The sequence below is a fragment of the Anomaloglossus baeobatrachus genome, chromosome 2 (assembly GCF_048569485.1).
Source record: "Anomaloglossus baeobatrachus isolate aAnoBae1 chromosome 2, aAnoBae1.hap1, whole genome shotgun sequence".
Taxonomy (NCBI): Eukaryota; Metazoa; Chordata; class Amphibia; order Anura; family Aromobatidae; genus Anomaloglossus; species Anomaloglossus baeobatrachus.
Genome location: NC_134354.1, coordinates 519,516,140 through 519,538,914, shown reverse-complemented (window position 1 = coordinate 519,538,914; position 22,775 = coordinate 519,516,140). Strand labels below are relative to the sequence as shown.

At 43.6% G+C, this 22,775-nt stretch overlaps 1 protein-coding gene across 2 annotated transcripts in view; it reads left to right on the top strand.

The window, feature by feature from the left end:
- Positions 1-20,429, top strand: part of CBLB (Cbl proto-oncogene B) — a 258,520-nt gene extending 238,091 nt beyond the window's left edge. For both annotated transcript variants that reach the window (XM_075336570.1, XM_075336571.1), the window contains 3 exons: positions 10,409-10,549; positions 14,958-15,047; positions 18,932-20,429. In XM_075336570.1, the coding sequence (XP_075192685.1) occupies positions 10,409-10,549; positions 14,958-15,047; positions 18,932-19,194 (494 nt within the window). In that variant the 3' untranslated portion in view covers positions 19,195-20,429. The remainder of the gene's footprint in view (positions 1-10,408; positions 10,550-14,957; positions 15,048-18,931) is intronic.
- Positions 20,430-22,775: the final 2,346 nt, after the last annotated feature.

Below are 22,775 nucleotides of genomic sequence, written 5' to 3'. Positions count from 1 at the left end.
CCTCCTGCGGAGGAGGCAGCTTCACAGCAGGAGAAATTCCATTTCAGGTATCCCAAGCGTAAATTAAGCACTTTTCTGGACCACTCTGACTTTAGAGACGCAATCCAGAAACACCACGCTTATCCAGATAAGCGTTTCTCCAAACTGCTTAAAGATACGCGCTATCCTTTTCCCCCTGACGTGGTCAAGGGCTGGACACAGTGTCCCAAGGTGGACCCTCCAATCTCCAGGCTTGCAGCCAGATCTCTAGTTGCAGTGGAAGATGGGGCGGCACTTAAAGATGCCACTGACAGACAGATGGAGCTCTGGTTAAAATCCATCTATGAAGCTATTGGAGAGTCGTTGGCGCCAGCATTCGCAGCCGTATGGGCACTCCAAGCTATTTCAGCTGGCCTTACACAGGTCGACACGGTCACACGTACATCTGCTCAGCAGGTGGCACCATTGACCTCTCAAATGTCTGCATTCGCGTCTTACGCGATTAATGCTGTCCTAGACTCTACGAGCCGTACGGCGGTGGCGTCAGCCAACTCCGTGGTTTTACGCAGAGCCCTGTGGTTGAGAGAATGGAAGGCAGATTCTTCTTCCAAGAAGTGCTTAACCAGTTTGCCTTTTTCTCGTGACCGATTGTTTGGTGAGCGTTTGGATGAAATCATTAAACACTCCAAGGGTAAGGATTCAGCCTTACCGCAACCCAGACAAAACAAACCCCAACAGAGGAGGGGACAGTCTGGTTTTCGGTCCTTTCGAGGCTCAGGCAGGTCCCAATTCTACTCGTCCAAAAGGACTCAAAAGGATCAGAGGAGCTCAGATTTTTGGCGGACTCAATCACGCCCAAAAAAGCCAGCCGGAAGAACCGTTACCAAGACAGCTTCCTCATGACTTTCAGTCTCCTCTCTCCGCATCCTCGGTCGGTGGCAGGCTCTCCCGCTTTGGCGACATTTGGCTGTCACAGGTCAAAGACCGTTGGGTGAGAGACATTCTGTCTCACGGGTACAGGATAGAGTTCAGCTCTCGTCCTCCAACTCGTTTCTTCAGAACTTCTCCACCGCCCGACCGAGCCGATGCTCTGCTGCAAGCGGTGTCCGCTCTAAAGGCGGAAGGAGTGGTGACTTCCGTTCCTCTTCAGGAACAAGGCCACGGTTTTTACTCCAATTTGTTTGTGGTGCCAGAGAAAGACGGGTCGTTCCGTCCCGTCCTGGATCTAAAGCTGCTCAACAAACACGTAAAAACCAGGAGGTTCCGGATGGAATCTCTCCGCTCCGTTATCGCCTCAATGTCTCAAGGAGATTTCCTAGCATCAATAGACATCAAGGATGCTTATCTCCACGTGCCGATTGCACCAGAGCATCAGCGTTTTCTACGCTTCGTTATAGGAAGCGAACACCTGCAGTTCGTAGCTCTACCTTTCGGGCTGGCGACAGCCCCTCGGGTCTTCACCAAGGTCATGGCAGCAGTAGTAGCAGTCCTGCACTCGCAAGGTCACTCTGTGATCCCGTATTTAGACGATCTACTTATCAAGGTATCAAGGCACCCTCTCAAGAGGCATGCCAACACAGCCTGAACGTGGCACTGAAGACTCTCCAGAGTTTCGGGTGGATCATCAACTTTTCAAAGTCAAATCTAACCCCGACCCAATCACTAATATATCTGGCATGGAGTTTCATACTCTCAGCGATAGTGAAACTTCCACTGGACAAACAGTGCTCGCTACAGACAGGGGTGCAATCTCTCCTGCAGGGCCAGTCGCACCCCTTGAGGCGCCTCATGCACTTCCTAGGGAAGATGGTAGCAGCAATGGAAGCAGTTCCTTTTGCGCAGTTTCATCTGCGTCCATTACAATGGGACATTCTCCGCCAATGGGACGGGAAGTCGACGTCCCTCGACAGGGAGGTCTCCCTCTCTCAGGCAGCCAAGGAATCTCTCCGGTGGTGGCTTCTTCCCACCTCATTGTCAAAAGGAAAGTCGTTCCTACCCCCATCCTGGGCGGTGGTCACGACAGATGCGAGTCTATCAGGGTGGGGAGCAGTGTTTCTCCACCACAGGGCTCAAGGTACGTGGACTCGGAAAGAGTCCACCCTTCAGATCAATGTTCTGGAAATCAGAGCAGTCTATCTTGCCCTACAAGCCTTCCAACAGTGGCTGGAAGGCAAGCAGATCCGAATTCAGTCGGACAACTCCACAGCGGTGGCATACATCAACCACCAAGGGGGAACACGCAGTCGGCAAGCCTTCCAGGAAGTCCGGCGGATTCTGACGTGGGTGGAAGACACGGCATCCACCATATCCGCAGTCCACATCCCAGGCGTAGAAAACTGGGAAGCAGACTTTCTCAGTCGCCAGGGCATGGACGCAGGGGAATGGTCCCTTCACCCGGACGTGTTTCAGGAGATCTGTCGCCGCTGGGGGATGCCGGACGTCGACCTGATGGCGTCACGGCACAACAACAAAGTCCCGGTTTTCATGGCACGGTCTCACGATCACCGAGCTCTGGCGGCAGACGCCTTAGTTCAAGATTGGTCGCAGTTCCGGCTACCGTATGTGTTCCCACCTCTGGCATTGTTGCCCAGAGTGCTCCGCAAAATCAGGTCCGACTGCCGCCGCGCCATTCTCGTCGCTCCAGACTGGCCAAGGAGGTCGTGGTACCCGGATCTGTGGCACCTCACGGTAGGCCATCCGTGGGCACTACCAGACCGTCCAGACTTGCTGTCTCAAGGGCCGTTTTTCCATCTGAATTCTGCGGCCCTGAACCTGACTGTGTGGCCATTGAGTCCTGGATCCTAGCGGCCTCAGGTTTATCTCATGAAGTGGTTGCCACCATGAGACAGGCTAGGAAGCCATCCTCCGCCAAGATCTACCACAGGACGTGGAGGATATTCCTATCTTGGTGCTCTGCTCAGGGAGTTTCTCCCTGGCCTTTTGCATTGCCTACTTTTCTTTCCTTCCTGCAGTCTGGGTTGGAAAAAGGTTTGTCGCTTGGCTCCCTTAAAGGTCAAGTCTCCGCGCTATCCGTATTTTTTCAGAAACGCCTGGCGCGACTTCCTCAGGTTCGCACGTTCCTGCAAGGGGTTTGTCATATCGTCCCCCCTTACAAGCGGCCGTTGGAGCCCTGGGACCTGAACAAGGTTCTAATTGCTCTCCAGAAGCCGCCTTTCGAGCCTATGAAGGAGGTTTCCCTTTCTCGTCTTTCACAGAAAGTGGCCTTTCTAGTGGCGGTCACGTCTCTTCGGAGAGTGTCCGAGCTGGCGGCGTTATCATGCAGATCTCCATTCCTGGTGTTTCACCAGGACAAGGTAGTTCTGCGTCCAATTCCAGAATTTCTTCCCAAGGTGGTATCTTCCTTTCATCTCAATCAAGATATCACTTTACCGTCTTTGTGTCCGCATCCAGTTCACCAATTTGAAAAGGGTTTGCATTTATTGGATCTGGTGAGAGCACTCAGGATCTACATTTCCCGCACGGCATCTCTGCGCCGCTCGGATGCACTCTTTGTCCTTGTCGCTGGTCAGCGTAAAGGGTCGCAAGCTTCCAAATCCACCCTTGCGCGGTGGATCAAGGAACCAATTCTTCACACCTACCGTTTGGCTGGGCTTCCGATTCCATCAGGGCTGAAGGCCCATTCTACCAGAGCCGTGGGTGCGTCCTGGGCATTACGGCACCAGGCTACGGCTCAGCAGGTGTGCCAGGCGGCTACCTGGTCGAGTCTGCACACTTTTACCAAGCATTATCAGGTGCATACCTACGCTTCGGCGGATGCCGGCCTAGGTAGACAAGTCCTTCAGGCGGCGGTGGCTCACCTGTAGGAAAGGGCTGTTTGACGGCCCTATCACGAGGTATTCTTTTACCCACCCAGGGACTGCTTTTGGACGTCCCAATTGTCTGGGTCTCCCAATTAGGAGCGACAAAGAAGAAGGGAATTTTGTTTACTTACCGTAAATTCCTTTTCTTCTAGCTCCAATTGGGAGACCCAGCACCCGCCCTGTTTTCTTAGGAAGTTTGTTTTTTTCGGGTGCACATGTTGTTCATGTTGAACAGTTCAGTTCTCCGAGGCTGTTTCTCGGGTTGAATTTGTATTTAAAACAGTTATTGGCTTTCCTCCTTCTTGCTTTTGCACTAAAACTGAGGAGCCCGTGATCCCACGGGGGGGTGTAATACTTTGTGTGGCCTCCAGAGGCAGTAGCTATACACCCAATTGTCTGGGTCTCCCAATTGGAGCTAGAAGAAAAGGAATTTACGGTAAGTAAACAAAATTCCCTTCTTTGATAACCAGCCAAGATAAAATCTCACAGCTGAGGGCTGGTATTCTCAGGCTGGGGAGACTCACGTTATTGGGTGCCCCCTAAGACTAAAAATATCAGCCAGCAGCCGCCCAGAATTGCCCCATCCATTAGATGCGACAGTTCTGGGACTTTTCCCAGCTCATCCCGATTGCCCTGATGCGGTGGCAATCGGGGTAATAAGGAGTTAATGGCAGCAGCTCATAACTGCCACTAAGTTCTAGCTTAGTGATGGCAGGCATCTATGAGACACCCCCCTCATCACTAAACTGTAGTGAAAGTAAATAAACACAAACGCATAAAAATCCTTTATTTGAAATAAAAGACAAAAAAACACCCTCTTTCACCAGTTTATTAACTCCTAAAACACCCAGGTCCAACGTAATCCACACCAAGTCCCACAATGCATCCAGCTCTGCTACATCTGACAATCACATAGAGCAGCCATAGAACACGACCGCTCTCTGTGAGGGTCAGGGCGCAAGTGAAGTGAGCCACGCGGGATCAGCAGTGACTTCAGCTGTCACCGCACATCACCTGACTGAAGTCACCGCGGATTTCGCGGTCACTTCAGCCGCGGCCGGATTTGCGGTAACAGGTGGAGGACTCCCGCTGTATACTCACCTTTCCTCACTCCACGCACCATCGCTCGTCTTCCTGTTTGTGCCAGCAGCAGCACCGCTGACCTGTGGGGAGCCGTGTGTACAGCGATGACATCATCGCTGTGCTCATCGCTCTCCACACACAGCAAGCCGGCAGACAGGAGGACACTGTGATGCTGAAGGGAACAGTGACCGATGAGTATAATGTACTTATTCACTGCCCACCGCGCTGATGATGGTGCACGGGGAGCAGTGAATATAGCCGCACATGATCACTCCAGGCTGTAGTTGCCAGGTGTAATCACGCGGGCCAGCTCTTTAGTATGCGCGCATCCCCCGCCCATCATCCCACCCACGTGTCAGCGCCGGCTTCAGGGCTGAGAGATGATAGGCAGGATGATGGGCGTGCATATGAAATGAGCGGGCCCACGTGGTCATGGTTGCGCTGCTACAGCCTTCTCTTGCCTTTGATGACCCGCTCCACCACCACCGCACCCGCTCCACCACCACCGCACCGCAGCCATCGGACTATAAGATGCACCCCCACTTTCCCCCAAAATTTGGGGGAAAAAAGTGCGTCTTATAGTCCGAAAAATACGATAATTCCTGAAGCATATTCATGTTTTAACTGCTTGCCATTCATTGATGATACCACTCTGGCAATGAGACAAAACAAAATGCCTCGAAGATGCTTTAACAGAGGTTAAATAAATGATTATAATTAGTAATGGGAGAGCGTGCTCGATACTTCTCGGTACTCTGAGCTTTAGGGTGTTTGAGCAAGTAACGAGCAGTGCTGAGCACCGTGTGGTGCTTGAGTGCTCGGGTTACAGTGAAGCAGCTTCTTTCACTGAATGGAGCACCCACTGAAGCCAGGGATTTCCCATCTGAGTACAGGGACCTTTACCTCAACTGGACTCTTAAGGCCCCTTTACACACTGAAACTTTCTAGCGATCCCACCAGCGATCCCAACCTGGCCGGGATCGCTACAAAGTCTCTGGTGAGCTGTCAATCAGGCAAACCTGGCCAACGACGCAACAGCGATCCGGACCTGCAGAACGACCTAGCTAGTCATTGGGGACGTTGTAAAGCAGCTTTTTGAAAGGGAAGTCGCTAACGAAGTCGCTGTAAAGTCCCCTTTACACACTAAAACTTTGCTGCACAGCGGGAAACAAAGGACCAAAGAATGGTCCTGAACGATTTGTAGCGATCACAACTTCACAGCAGGGGCCAGGTCGCTGATGTGTTTCACACACTGCAATGTCGCTGGGGAGGTCGCTATTACGTCACAAAACCGGTGACGTTACAGCGATGTCGTTTGCGATGTTGCAGTGTGTAAAGCCACCTTTAAGGCCATTTTACACACAGAGATAAATCTTTGGCAGATCTGTGGTTGCAGTGAAATCATTGACATATTGTTCCATTTGTACACAGCCACAAACCTGGCACTGATTGTCCACAATTTCACTGCAACCACAGATCTGCCAAAGATTTATCTCTGTGTGTAAAGTGGCCTTTAGAGCTGAAGAGCTCTCTATATCTCCCTCTCTCAAGCGCCTCCTCCCAGACTTACTGGGAGGATCTGCCATAAAAATACTCTGATATCCCTTTGACTTCCATTATGCTTGTTACTCGAGACGATCACCCAAGTATTGTAAATTGCTCGACTCAAGTAACGAGCACCCGAGCATTTTAGTGTTCGCCCATTACTAATTATATATTACTTTTCAGAGTAGCTTAGTTGCTTAATATCCTATACAAGCGACTTCCATATAATAGGCTTTCTATAATCATGAGGGCTCGTGTAAGCATGACTTCTTGCATGGTTAGCAACAGATTTTCTCTTTCGGATTCTGAAATTCTGTATTTTGTTAAGCCTTTTTGGAGACTGAAGCTTCTTGCTTTCTACATTGACTTTCTTTTCTTGGCTTCTGTTGATTGCTGACTCTATGTATTTTTTTACCCTTATCACACCTGTACAATGTTTAGAAGTGTCACATCACTTGAAATATTAAATCCTTAACCAAGTCCCTCGATTCTTTCCTGGTACATTCAGGAAAATGATATCCTCCCTCTTGTAAGCCAGAAATGCAGCAGTACAATAAGATTAGATAAGGTTTCTCCAAGGACTTCTGACAGTTGAAAGTGGGACTTGTCCTTTTTCTTCTTTAAGTACTTTATGTCTGCTTAATGCTGCAGTCTTGGAATCTGCTGACTGTATTGTTTCAATTGCTTTATTTCCCGTGCTGAGATTATTTACACGAGTGCCCACTGCAACATGTCTGACTACTCAAGAAAGTATGTTTTCTGTAAAGCTTCTGGATTGCTACGCCTCACTTTAGAAAATGACATTGAAAGTTCTCCATCTCTCTAATAATCCTTTGCAGTTTATTTCCTTACTATATTTCAAGCTGTCGTCTGTTTCATGATAGTAAATGATAATAGAGACATAAAAGCCAAATGGACTTCAGGTTTGTGCACACAGTTGTTTTAAGAAGTCAAAAACAAGCAGTTTGGTGGAAACTGCTTCAAGTGACTGTTGGAACAAAGAACAGGCACTCGGTTCACCCTTAGCGCAGCCAAACATTAAAGTGCACCTTCCCACCTACTTGTCTTCCCCCAATCTCTTCCCTTCTCTCTCTGTGTAAAGCCCGAACTATCGAAGAGGAGAGGATGGAAAACAAGCAGGCGGGAAGGTGTATGTAAATGTTTGGCTGCACTTAGGGGTGCTTCACACATAGCGAGCTCACTGCCGAGATCGCTGCTGAGTCACGCTTTTTGTGACGCAGCAGTGACCTCATTAGCGATCTCGCTGTGTGTGACAATGAGCAGCGATCTGGCCCCTGCTGCGAGATCGCTGCTCGTTACACACAGCCCTGGTTCGTTTTCTTCAAAGGCGCTCTCCCACTGTGACACACAGATCGCTGTGTGTGACAGCGAGAGAGCGACAAATGAAGCGAGCAGGGAGCAGGAGCCGGCGTCTGACAGCTGAGGTAAGCTGTATCCAAGATAAACATCGGGTAACCAAGGTGGTTACCCGATATTTACCTTAGTTACCAGCCTCTGCAGCTCTCACGCTGCCTGTGCTGCCGACTCCGGCTCTCTGCACATGTAGCTGCTGTACACATCGGGTTAATTAACCCGATGTGTACAGCAGCTAGGAGAGCAAGGAGCCAGCGCTAAGCAGTGTGCGCGGCTCCCTGCTCTCTGCACATGTAGCTGCATTACACATCGGGTTAACCCGATGTGTACTGTAGCTAGGAGAGCAAGGAGCCAGCGCTCAGTGTGCGCGGCTCCATGCTCCCTGCTCACACAGCTAAGCGGTGTGCGCTGGTAACTAATGTAAATATCGGGTAACCATACCCGATGTTTACCTTAGTTACCAGTCTCCGCAGCTTCCAGACGGCGGCTCCGTGCAAGCGCAGCGTTGCTTGCACGTCGCTGCTGGCTGGGGGCTGTTCACTGGTCGCTGGTGAGATCTGCCTGTTTGACAGCCCACCAGCGACCATGTAGCGATGCAGCAGCGATCCTGACCAGGTCAGATCGCTGGTCGGATCGCTGCTGCATCGCTAAGTGTGAAGGTACCCTAAGGGTGTATCGAGCGCCTGCACTTTGTTTCCACCGTCATTCTAACAGACTTTAATCATGAAATGCGCCTGTCCTTGAAGGAATTTTTAGTTTCTTGAAGTTGTTTTTGAAAAGGTTTTTTCCTGCAGGTTTTTTTCCCGCTTTTTTCATTGCACAGTGCCTTAAATAATTAGAATAACATCAGGAGTCATTTCCAAATGTGACCAGCATTTTTTATTTTTAAAAAGCTAATCCAGAAAAACCATTCAAAAGACTGAACAGACAATTAAAGGTGTTGTGTGGTCTAAAATGACGTCTGCAGTCACTCTGTGTCACACTATGTGTCACACCATATGAATGCAAACTCACGAATCTTCACATCGCACACACTGTGTCCTGTAAGGGTCCTCCGTGACCATAAATATGCAATATGCAAACTCCTGGGCAGAATCCGACTGGATGGGCGCAGCGTCACTCAGTGCAAGTATAGTCAGATTCTGACCAGGAGTCTGCATACTGCATACGTACGGTAAGGTGACCACTGTGCTCGGACACCGGAGAATTCTCACTACGCACATCACGTGATGAGAGGTTTCACAAGTCGTAGAGTGACTGCAGATTTCTTAATTTAGACCGGACAACTCCTTTAGCATTGCAATTTAAAGGAAGTGTCTTATGGATTTTTTAAAGTAATTTTTTCAGGTGGTGTTCTTTTGTCAATGGACCCCCTAAGGAAAAACTCTGTGTTCACATACCTTAGTCTGCTTCAGTTGTATCCAATCCTCTGGGAGTAGAGTTGATGCAAATCAATTCATTCAATCTGTCCACCCTACAGCACCTCTTACCTGATGGTGCTCCCGGCTTCTTTTTTGGTTAATTGGCTTGGCGCAACGTTAACTTTACAGTGTGATGCACATGTGATGTAGCGCCAGGCCAGCTAATGAAAAAAAAAAGCCATGGATGCCATAAGGTAGGAGGTTGTCATCAGGGCTGCCTTCCAGCAGCCACAGATTACTGATGGGACTGCTGGACTGGGTCCCTGTGTATTAACGCTTTCTGAAGACTAAACAGCCTTGGCTTTGAAGTAATCCATTTTCCCAACACTGAGGCAGGGACTTGTGCTGCTAAAGTGCTTTGTTTTCTATCAGGTTGATAGACTGAACTTTATTAGGTCTGTACTGTGTTTTTTAGCCTCTGGATGTAATAAGGAATAATCTGTTCACTAAGTAAGAGCAGAAACTTTGTAAATGTTAAGACATTTGTACTTAAGACATTTACAACAACTAGCCTCTTTCTGTATTTGTGAATTAACCCCTTCCCCACAAAGTGATGTACAGGTTTGTCATGTTGAGTGTGTGATGATTGATATAGAATACCTATTTGAGTTATACATTGCAATGCTGTGCTATCTGTGATGTGTATTTCATGTGCAGAGAAAAAAATATTTTAAAAAAATGTATATTAAAGTATTAAAAAATATAAAGAAAAAAAATTGTCCCACAAAACATTGAAGGAAAAGTAATTAATAAGTCACATGTACATCCAAATGGTAGCGAATAAACAACAAAGTACCCCATTTTGAGCCCATAGGCAACAACAGAAAAATAAAAATGGCTCCTTGGGGCAGAGAGAAAAAAAAATTGCCATGAAATAAATTTCCAAAAATTGTCTTCAGAAATAAGGGGTTAAAATTGTATGCAAATGAAAATTCTACCCCTAGTGATTGGTCTCCCATATTTTATCTGTTTTTTAATGCTTTTTTACATAAATTGCATGCATTTTTAAGCTTCTCCAGGGAGACTTGCTTTGTAAGGCTGAATTTCCAAGTGCTCTTTAATTACTGCCATGAAACGGTGTTCTCAATTTTCTAACAAAATCAAAAGGCCATAAAGTGTAACACTGTAGTTGTGATTAATATTGCTAATGATGCTAAAAGATGCCTGAACGTTCTCCATATGCAGGTGATGACTCATTTGACAGTTCGCTTCCTTCCCAACCCCCACCACCTCCCCCGGCACGGGCCTGCATCACCGAACCATCCAAATCCTCTGCGTCAGGAAGCCGACCCAACTCTGCCTCCGACTTGTTTCTTCTTCCTATGGGTAAGATTTTTAGCATACGTCAATGGGGAAAGGAAAAAAAAAAAGAACAGATTACATTGAGACTATTAGCATTATTTTCCATTTGATGTATTTTATTGATTCCTTTCTGGAATGTCCGATACCGTCATGCATTAAATTGAGAAACATTAAGATTTGCATTAAATCTCCACCACTTACAGGCACTTGCCACAAGCCGGCTCACTAAAGAGGCGATTATTCTCTGCATTTGTGAATTTCTGATGGCCATTTAGGGAAAGTAAGCAGAAAATTGATTTGTCTGTGGGTCACATAAACCGCATAAGAAAGCATTGAAGTGGCACAAATGAAGAACTCACTTGGCAAAGGGTTCACAGAAGAGAGATGTAAAGTACATGGGAGTTGTTTACTCGCCAGTAACTAGGACTTACAAGAGTTAATTCCATACGGTTTAATGAATGTAAATTATATTCCTACTGTAAATAAGCTCAGTCTGCCCACTGTCTAATTTGTATGGTAGGAATCACAGCTCTGGAGCAGGGATGGGAGAATTTGAGTGGAAGTGAATTCTACTCGAATTTTACAAAAATTTGTATTCTTCAGGATACAGGTTTTTTGTAATATGCTCCATATAAACTTAGCAAAATGGCGCTGAACAGTAGAACGCAAATAAAGGGTTAAAAAAATGCTTGCCTCACATTTCTGCACATTGTGAATGAATCTTAACTTAATATGAAGGGGTCCATAGTTTCAATGTGTGGCAGAGGTAAGAACAGGCTCCAAGGACCGTAAACATTGAGGTTAGCCATTGAGGTTATTAGTTGGGGTTTTTCTACCTTTTATGTATATTGTTCTCTGGGGTCTTTCAAGACTTCAGGTCATAATAAGAGACATTCAATGCACGGAGAAAGAATAAATTAGCTGTCAATCGAATTTCCCAGTACAATCCTTACAAACTAAAATCCCAGCAGATCTGCTCATCTCTCTGCAGAAGTAAAAAGATTTCAGGCAGCTGATTTTTGCTTAAAAGAAAAAATGTGCCCTTTTCTCATCAGTGTGTTGAATCATTCAATCCTTCCATTTTTGGTCCATGTGTCCATTCTTGTGTGTGCATTGGCAACTTTGATCTGAAGTTTTTATTAGAAAATAAATTTTCATCAAAAAATCGAGGTGATCCCATTGTAACACCATGGCTAATAAGTGAAGGTGAGGGTTAGTCACTCACCTGACCAGGTTTTGCTTGGCACAACTACGTGAAGAGTGTTGTATAATCCAATTGTGGCTGCTGCTCCAGTCGATGTGCTCACACAAAATTGAGAAAGGACACAACTAGTAAAGGAGAGAAGAGTATGGTGGATCCCGGACACTGTCGCTGACCAAGTATAAAATCTTCCAATTCATTGCAATGTGTTTGCAGTAAACCTACTCCTTCCTCCAAAACACATTGCAATAAATTGGAAATACCAACTGGATTTACCTTTGTTAATGGATCCTGTATACTCTTCTCTTCTTTTGATCAGTTTTTGTCTTCTAGACACTCAACCCACAAAAAGCACAGACGTTTAAACGGCCCACAGACTATGTAGTGGGTATGGGTTCTATTGTTGAAAAACACCGAAAAATGGCTGTCTGACTGATGCCTCACTCATTCCAGTTCAGTAAAGTCTATTACTTGTGTTAAATAAAGGTCCGGATTTGCTGGATATTTGTAATTCTAATCCAAAAGTCTGAAAGCGGTTTACATGTTACCAGGAGGGGCACTGTCATGACATTAGAATGACTTTGATTTTTGCTAGACTAAACATGGTTCTGTACCCCCGGCATGATTGCAGTCTAATAAAAAAAAGCCATTTCCTGGGAGATAACCGTCATCAGAGGACTTTACTCTGTGCAGAACACGCAGCATTGAAGGAATCATGTTCAAAGTCCAGATATTTAGATCAGGAAACCTTTAGAACAACATTCAGTGATCACAGGGGAGTTGTGAGATTGTTGGATCAGTTAGAGCTGATATTTTCCATTTTCCTTTATATTTCTATAAGGAACAATATTACCACTGACTTGGACATAACTTTGAAAATAAAATGTATTGGAAGAATGAAAGTTATGTGACCTTCATAGAATCCCCAATCATGTGAATGTTCTTTGCTTGTTGTCAGTAAGGCTAAGGACACACATCTGGCTTTTCTCCCGTTTGTCGTATCCGGCGCGCTCCCGTACAGTGTATACAGTACAGTGGCTGCGCTGCAACTTCCTGGTCACATGCTCCGGTCACATGACAGCATGTGACTGAAGCTTGTCGCGCAGCCACTGACTGTACACAGTGTACGGGAGCGCGCCGGATCTGACAAACGGGAGAAAAGCCGGATGTGTGTCCTTAGCCTTACTGACAACAAGCAAAGATCATTCACATGATTGGGGATTCTATGAAGGTCACATAACTTTCATTCTTCCAATACATTTTATTTACAAAGTTCTGTCCAAGTCAGTGGTAATATTGTTCCTTATAAAGCCCTGCTACATCACCACACACTTCTGCTGCACACTGATTATGCTACCTAATTTTGACGTTCCTTCCCAATTCTTTGACCTGAAATGTATTTCAGCTAGTCAGGACCTTTCTTACCCATGCAGCTTTAGTGATGTCCTAGGAGCTTATTTCTCCTGCTCTGTCCTATGAGACTGATCAGCGTGGGGCAGGACAGAGAGCTGTGCCTCTGCATAGAAAGCTGCTTCTGCACTATAAGACACGCACACTTTGTACAAGATTTCAATAGACGAAGAAGGAAAAATCGGGCACAGCTTCCAGCCGAAAATTAGTGCAAAGTATCACCTGTCTCAATAGACGGGAACAGTGTTCACTAGTGTGGAACTGCCACAAGGGGTGCACCTCACAGGAAAACTGGAAAGCGGTACATCAAAAAAATAGAACAGAGGGCACTCACCAATTGAAGGCAGAAATCTTGTGTTTATTATTTACATGGAGCAGGCATAAAGGGACGGAGGGGAGAGGGACCGACCACCCACGGACGACAGCTGTTGTCCTTGGGTGGTCGGTCCCTCTCCCCTCCGTCCTTTTATGCCTGCTCCATGTAAATAATAAACACAAGATTTCTGCCTTCAATTGGTGAATGCCCTCCATTCTATTTTTTTGTACCAAGATTTATTTCTTGCTAAAAAGTGCATCTCTTATTCCAAAAAATACAGTAAATGCAGGATTGAAGTTTACTACTAAATATTAATTTTAAAGGATTATTCCTTAAAAATTAAATGATCCTCTGTCAGTAGGAGAAGGGATACCTTAATGCTGAGGGTCTGAAGTACTGGTACCCCTGTGATCCTGAGATTAGATCTTTTGGATCTGTAGTGCCCTTTCTTGAATAAAGGGGAGGTCTATGTGCTCAACCTTTTCCCCATTTATCCTCCACGGGACTGTACACCAATCTTTGGATTGTGTGAGGTCCCAATAATCAGACTTGTAGCAAATCAGTTAGTTATCTTTTATCAGATAGGGGTGAGCTTAAAGGCCCCGTCACACTAAGCAACATCGCTAGCAACATCGCTGCTAACGAACAACTTTTGTGACGTTGCTAGCGATGTTGCTGTGTGTGACATCCAGCAACAACCTGGCCCCTGCTGTGAGGTCGTTGGTTGTTGCTGAATGTCCTGGGCCATTTTTTAGTTGTTGCTGTCCCGCTGTGAAGCACAGATCGCTGTGTGTGACAGCGAGACAGCAACAACTAAATGTGCAGGCAGCAGGAGCCGGCTTCTGCGGAGGCTGGTAACCAATGTAAACATCGGGTAACCAAGAAGCCCTGTCCTTGGTTACCCGATATTTACCTTTGTTACCAGCCTCCGCCGCTCTCACTGTCAGTGCCGGCTCCTGCTCTGTGCACATTTAGCTGCAGCACACATCAGGTAATTAACCCGATGTGTGCTGTAACTAGGAGAGCAAGGAGCCAGCGCTAAGCATTGTGCGCTGCTCCCTGCTCTGTGCACATTTAGCTGCAGCACACATCGGGTTAATTAACCCGATGTGTGCTGTAACTAGGAGACTGGGGGCTGGTCACTGGTTGCTGGTGAGCTCACCAGCAACTCGTGTAGCCACGCTCCAGCGATCCCTGCCAGGTCAGGTTGCTGGTGGGATCGCTGGAGCGTCGCAGTGTGACATCTCACCAGCAACCTCCTAGCAACTTACCAGCGATCCCTATCGTTGTTGGGATCGCTGGTAAGTTGCTTAGTGTGACTGGACCTTTATGTTTTGGAAATAACAGTGTAACCATTACTGATTAGCTGAAAATGTTAACGTACTGAAGAAACCATTCTCAGAAGATGTCTTCATAATTACATTACTATGCAAACATTTTGAAGTGTATTAATCTTACCTATTAAAGCTTGTGCTGACAACATTTTCTGTTGGCGATTTCTTTAGAAGCACCTTTACCACCTACACGTAGAGCAACAAATGATGTCAAGCTAAATCGACTTTCCCAAGAATATGATCAGCTGCCATCATGCTCAGGTAACTTATATTCAGTGTACTCCAACTGCTTCTAAGTGTTTTGCTCTGTGTGCCATTTTCCCTAATAAAGGGTAGGATGTGCCTGGATTTCTATGCAGAAGGTAAAGCACTTTGGCCCTTGTACAATATAGAACTTCTCATATTTCCGTTTTCAATCTCCTATATGAGACTCCAGAGGCTTCTTTATATGAAATCATGTAACCTCACATTAAGGGTCCGCTCACATCTGTGTATATAAAATCGCTCCGATTCTCAGACAGAAAAGTGGTGAGTCTTAATTTGTATGTAATGCGAGAGTGCAAATTTTTCTTCTCACCTATCATCTGTATGACGTGTATGCAAAGCGTTCTTAACATCATCTTTTACATATATATTGTCTGTACACTTAAAAGCTGTTTGACCAAAATAAAACAATCATTTGTAAAGATAGTTGATGATACAGACGTATTAGATATATAATAGATAGACATATCCTGCAGAACTCATTTTTTGGGATCTGGGGCTCAGTGTTGGCTTACTTTTTTTCATCTTGACCTGACGTTTTTAATGATACCATTTTTGTGTAATGTGCTGTGTTTGATTGCCTGTTATGGCATTTTAAATAACTTGTGGCGACCAAAAAACTTAATTTTGGAGTTTGGAATTTTTTTTTCTTGACACGCCTTGTACCGTTCAAATTAATTGACTTTATATTTTGATAGATCGGGCATTTCTAAACACAGCAATGCAAAATATGTGTATTTTTTAGCTGTTTTATTGTCAATAGGGCGAAAGGGGGGTGATTAAAACCTTTTCTTTTTTTCATATTTTTAAAAACTGTTTATATATATATGTATATATACTGTGTATATATATATATATATATATATATATATATATATATATATATATACATTACTAATCCCCCTAGGGGACTTTATCACTGCATAATCTGATTGCTTGTGCATTTCTGCTGATCAGAGCAGCATTGCTCTGAACAGAAGAAATGCTTATCTCCTGTGAATGCCGGTGCTCTGTTGGCTCTCAGAGGAAGTGAGTCATGGCAGCATCAGGGGTCATCAGCTGACCTCGTGACCTCGCACTACCATGACAACACATTGGCACCCCATGATTGCGTCACGGGGCCGCCGTTGGCAGCAGGGAACGGCGCCATTCCCGCCACGGCTCTTTAAATTGTGCTGCCAGTGTTTCACAGAGCGATCTAGGGGGTTAACAGGCTCAGCTGTTAGCCACACATGTCTGCTGATCAGATCAGCAGACATAGGCAGTTTATACCATGGGCTCCTTGCCAGAGCCCGCAGTAACTAAGGGAGACGACGAAAGACGTACCAGTACGTCCTTGGTCGTAAAGGGGTTAAAAATAAAACCATTTTAAAAAAAAATTAAAATGCACATTTGGTGTTGTTGGTTTAGTAAAAGTCCCGATCTATCAAAATATTAAATAAATTAATCCAATCTGTAAACAACGTAACGAGAAAAAAATAAAAATACCAAAATTTGTTGAAGTTCGCAACATTGCAATAAAATACAATAAGGCAATCAAAACATTGTATGTACTGAAAAATGGTACCAGTAGAAACATCACACAGCTCCAGATCCTGAAAAATGAAAAGGTTATAGTCATGGAAAATGGCAAGAAAAGCAAAAAAAAGTTTATAAACATTTCTTTTTCACCACTTAAATATAAAAAAACTATAAATGTTTGGTTTCTGCGAACTCGTACTGTCCTGGAGAATAATATTGCCAGGTCACTTTTACCATATAGTGAACAAGGTAAATACAAAAAAAAAAAGGTGGACTTGCACTTTTTTGGGGGATTTTCCACACGCTTGGAATTTTTTTCCACTTTTCAATACATGACAAGAGAAAATGGAAGATTGCATGGTGGTAAGGGGGAGGTAGAAACAAAAGTGAACCAACAAAAATTTGGACCGGCAGAAAGGAGTTAAAGAGCAATCACAGTTCACAGGATGACATGCAGCCACCCAGAATACTGGTTCCTACAATTCGGATAGTATGGAGCAGAAAGTACAAAGTGGAAAACAATCTGCAACCGCTGGAAATGTGGGCATGTGGGGCTTTTTTTTCTTGGACCAATTAATGAATGATTGAGTAGACAATTGCTTATTTGTCAACTTTTTTGCCTCTTTTATAGACATTGTAATTATTTTTCAAATACAGCAGATAAGATAGGAAATAATTTATGTTGACGTACAGGAAACAAACCTGTGATGAGAGATCAGCATACATCACAGAAAAACGATAATGCGCTGATTGCTTTGGAACAATTGCATTGAAATGACAAAGTTGTCTCCGAGGCCCTAGTCCCCCTCCCCTCCAGTAAGCATGTTTCCTTTCTCTTTTCGCTTCATCGCTTCAGATAAATTTGTAAACAAATGTCTTCCAGCCTTAAAAAACTAATTAAGAAATTATATCTCAAATAGTATGGAAAGCTAAATGGAGAAGTGGTTTAGTTTTAAAACATAATTGGGTTGTCCAAGATTTTTCAAAACTTCCTAATAAGCAAAAGGCGCACTAACAAAAAGATCTATGACACAACTTTCAAATCTTCACTGGTCCAATAATTTATTAGCACCTTTCAGTCAGTATAATGGATAACGCAATTCATGACCTTAAAGGGAACCTGTCACCAGATTTGTCCCCTATAACCTACAGCCACCACCAGTGAGCACTTGTCTGTAGCATTATAAAATACTGTATACAAGTCCCCAAACCGATCTATATATAATACAAATTACCTTTTATTATACTCTCATGTGGGGAGGTCCAGTCCAATGGGCATTACTGGTGTTGATCCGGTTCCTGCTCTCTTCTTGCGATCGCTCTCCTCCTTTCCAGCTCCGTGTCGATGATGCGTGTTATGTCATCCACACTGTATCCTTCATTGCGCTCCTGTGCACGCACACTTCTCTCTGCCCTGCTGCGAGCAGATCAAAGTACTGTAATGCGCGGGGAAAGGTCTAAGACCGCCTGAACATGGGCACTAGAATACTGCTCACAACCAGTGAGCCCTTATCTATAGTATTCCAGAATGCTGTATGTAAGTGCCCAGGCCTGTCTGTATAACATAAAAAAAATGCTTTCATCATAATCACCTGCCAGGCGGTCCAGTTCAATGGACGTCTCTGATCTTGATTCGTTGCTTTCTCTTAACTAACTTTCGCTGAAATCCTTCACAGCTTCGTGTGGATGACGTGTCCTATGTCATCCACACAGTGTCCACCATTGCGCTCCTGCGCACACACACTTTTCTCTGCCCTGTTGTGGACAGAGCAAAGTACTGTAATGCACAGCGAAAAGTCACAGACTGCCTGCATATGCGCACTACAATACTTTGCTCTGCCATCAGCAGGACAGAGACAAGTGCGCGTGTGCAGGAGTGCAATTGAGGACTCTGTGTGTATGTAGAAGTGCAATTGAGGACTCTGTATGTATGACACGACATTCACACGGTGAAGGGAAGGAGTTCGGCTAAAAGCAGAGAGACTGCACCGAATCAAGATCAGAGACACCCAGGACTGCCTGGCAGGTGAGTATAATAAAAGCTGTTTTTTATGTTCTACAGAGCGGCCTGGGTTCTCACATACAGTATTTTGGAATGCTGTATACATGGACTCTCTAGTAGTTGCCCAAATCTGGTAACAGGTTCCTTTTTAATCTATTACCCAGATCCATAAGCACCCTCATCCGGGTGTCTGGCACGTCCATTCGTTACACTAACATTCCATTGTTTTTCTAAAGTGTAGAGTACGCGGATAGTCCCTTTACTTTACAGTCTTCTAAATGTAGATATTGTTGTTATTCAATTACATTATATCTTTTTGAACTTTGAATTTTTATATATTTTCTACGTGCTTTTCCAGATTGTCCACAAGTACCAGCCAGACCACCCAAACCACTTCCCCGCAGGACGGCACCAGACATTCACCACAGGAGACCATACAGCGCTGATTGTTCAACAGAGAATGTAGATGGAAAAATAGCAAAACTAATGGGCGAAGGCTACTCCTTTGAAGAAGTTAAAAGGGCTTTGGAAATCGCTCAAAATAACGTAGATGTAGCCCGCAGCATTCTCCGAGAATTTGCGTGCTGCCCTCCTCCGGTGTGCCCACGATTGAACTTATAACAAAATGACATAGCTTTTAAGACTTCACTATGGGAGCAAATCAGAAGAATGACTTTTCATTTATCAACATAATTTAAAACTGTCCATTCCAGCATACTTTTTTTTACCTACAAAACATATGACAATGCTGATAGGCCAGAATCCAAGTTTACTTGGTGATATGTCAAAATGAAAAAAGTCAATCATTGTTTATTCGGCAAATATGGAATATACCTTCATGCATATAGGAAAACCTATTTCGTTGTCGGAAATAACCTGTGAATTATTATTTTTCTCTCTTGTTTAGAGCTGGTAAGTTGTTTTTGTTTGTTTTTTCTATTTTTTTGCTTGTTTATAATGATGAATAATTTGTGTTGTAGACATTCGGCAGCACTTTCTGACCTCATTGCATTCTGGAAAATGCTTTTCATTTTCTTTATTTTATTTTCCTTTTTGTACAACCTTTTTAATTTATCCAAAAATACTGCAAAAAAAAAAAAAAAAAAAGTGGCCTTTACTACTGACAAACTGAGAGTTATTTTGTATTAGGCTAAATTGCATTTGAATGTGTAATGAATCCAATTTTTGTGGAACATTTGCCTTTTCAGATGTATTTTGATATCATTGTATAGCATAAATTGTATAAAATGCATACGAGCAAAAGCTTACATTAAAAATTAGGATCAACCTTTCGTACTCTGATGCTTGTAAAAAAAAAAAAAGTAAAAGAAAGCATCAAAGTACCAGACCACGTAATGTCATCTCTCCGGGGTGTTGGTGCTGAATGGTGAATTATGAGAACCAATCAATTACAATCTGTAAATCTTTTTTTAGAATTACAACAGACTGTTCCATTTTACACTTTTTCAGACAAAGTCGTGTTTGACCTCTAGAGTCACAACTGAAATTTTGGACAATCATTCCAACGCTTTGGCTGCAACAAACTGATTTAATGTAATATCCTCGAAATGGTACAACTATGCCATTTGATATATATTTGCTGGATTTCTACAGGCTCATTCCTTCCGTACTTTGTGATGCTGCTTATGTAAACCTGGTCTGACATATGAAATCAATGTTTGCATTGCTAGTGTTTCTAAAGTGTTTTATAAGCCATACTACTTGAACAGGTCAACCGAACGCAATAAAGCACCAATGTACAGTCTGCATGCAAATACAGGCTCATTCCCTTTAGATCATTGACTTTTGCAAAATCGGTCATTTGAAAAAAGAGGTGCCAACATAATAAAAAGATCCTAACTCTATCTATGACTGTGTTTGTTGTCGAATTGGGGGCTTATTTTCAAATTTACATGTACATTAATTATGTGGATTAGTTACAACAGTAAAAAAAAATTTAGAAATGGCGGTGTGATAGTTTATGAATTGGATTGTGCTTTTCTCATAAATACCGTTAGTGCCCATTTTCTCATCAGTACAGTTGGTGCCTATTTTATCAGAAATACAGTACAGTTAGTGCCCATTTTCTAATAAAGTTGGTGCTCATTTTCTAATAAATAGTTCCCATTTTCTCATAAATACAGTTAGTCCCCATTTTCTAATATAGTTAGTGGCCATTTTCTAATGAATACAGTTGGTGCCCATTTTCTCAGAAATGCAGTTAGTGCCCACTTTCTAATAAATAAAGTTGGTGCCCAATTTATGATAAATACATGTAGTGCCCATTTTCTAATACAGTTACTGCCCATTTTTTAATCCAGTTGGTGCCCATTTTCTCATCAATACAGTTAGGGCCCATTTTCTAATAAATACAGTTAGTGCCTATGTTCTCATAAATACAGTTAGTGCCCATTTTTTAATCCAGTTGGTGCCCATCATAAATACAGTTGGCGTCCATTTTCCCATAAATACAGTTGGTGCCCATTTTCTCATAATACAGTTGGTGCCCATTTTCTCATAAATAGTGCCCATTTTCTTATAAATACAGTTATTGCCCATTTTTTAATCCAGTTGGTGCCCATTTTCTCATTATACAGTTGGTGCCCATTTTCTCATAAATAGTGCCCATTTTCTTATAAATACAGTTATTGCCCATTTTTTAATCTAGTTGGTGCCCATTTTCTTATAAATACAGTTATTGCCCATTTTTTAATCCAGTTGGTGCCCATTTTCTCATCAATACAGTTAGTGCCCATTTTCTAATAAATACAGTTAGTGCCTATGTTCTCATAAATACAGTTACTGCCCATTTTTTAATCCAGTTGGTGCCCATCATAAATACAGTTGGTGTCCATTTTCCCATAAATACAGTTGGTGCCCATTTTCTCATAATACAGTTGGTGCCCATTTTCTCATAAATAGTGCCCATTTTCTTATAAATACAGTTATTGCCCATTTTTTAATCTAGTTGGTGCCCATTTTCTTATCAATACAGTTAGTGCTCATTTTCTCATCAATATAGTTGGTGCCCATTTTCTCATAAATACAGTTGGTGCCCATTTTGTCATAAATAGTGCCCATTTTCTAATAAATACAGTTACTGCCCATTTTTTAATCCAGTTGGTGCCCATTTTCTTATCAATACAGTTGGTGCCCATTTTCTTATCAATACAGTTAGTGCCCATTTCAATACAGTTAGTGCCCATTTTCTCATCAATGCAGTTAGTGCCCATTGTCTCATCAATACATTTGGTGCCCATTTTGTTAACACTTTAACCTGTTGTTTCCCAGTATTCTATGTAACGTGGATTTACGGCACCCCCATTCATCAAATGGATGACACCAGAATTCTGGCCTAAATTGCTTTAAAAAATCATAACATTTTTTACAATGTAGAGTTGCTCAAAACCTTTCTGACTTTTGCCGTTTTCACGACAGTTTTACCAAAATGGGTGAGACGGGGGTGTGACACTATAGCTCATCTAATTCATGATGAGCTGTGGCATACGTTATGTCAGAAATCTTACTTCAGTCCCAGCTCGAGTAAGATTTGTGACTAGGCACACAAAACTTGACAGATGCTCCTGTTTCATTAAAAGGCATGTGTCTGACCCCAAAATGGGCCTTCATCAAGACTAGCATGAACATTTCCAATCTTGGTGAATCGTGGCCATGGGTTTGCTTAAAAATTTCTAGAATTGGAGTAGCATACTTGCATACACAGGAGTTTCTGATTAAATATATCTGTAACAGCTACCTAATATTGAAGAAATTACTGGTATCTAATAAATGGTTCCTGTACTATCATTCACTGCAGGATGCAATAAATTAAGTGATCTATCGCTGGAACCAGAGTCTCTGCCCCCTACATCATGATGCTCGTTCATGATGTACAATAAAGCAAAGATATTTTTGTTGGTTTGACAGAACTAATGTATACGAATGGCTGCTGATAAGTCTTTGGCTTTACCCAGAAAGAAACGAGATAAGATGATGAAACTTTATATTTATTCCATATACTCTCCACTGATGTCAACACACTTCTTACATTGGTATTCCAAGTTTGTAAGCCTAGCAAAAAGAAGGATTTCTGGTGTGCCTCAAGCCAGGCATCCATAGCAGCCATGGCATCAGAAATGGTGTGAAATTTGGTACCCTTGAGGCGTTTCTTCAGGTTTGGAAACAGATCATAGTCGGAGGGA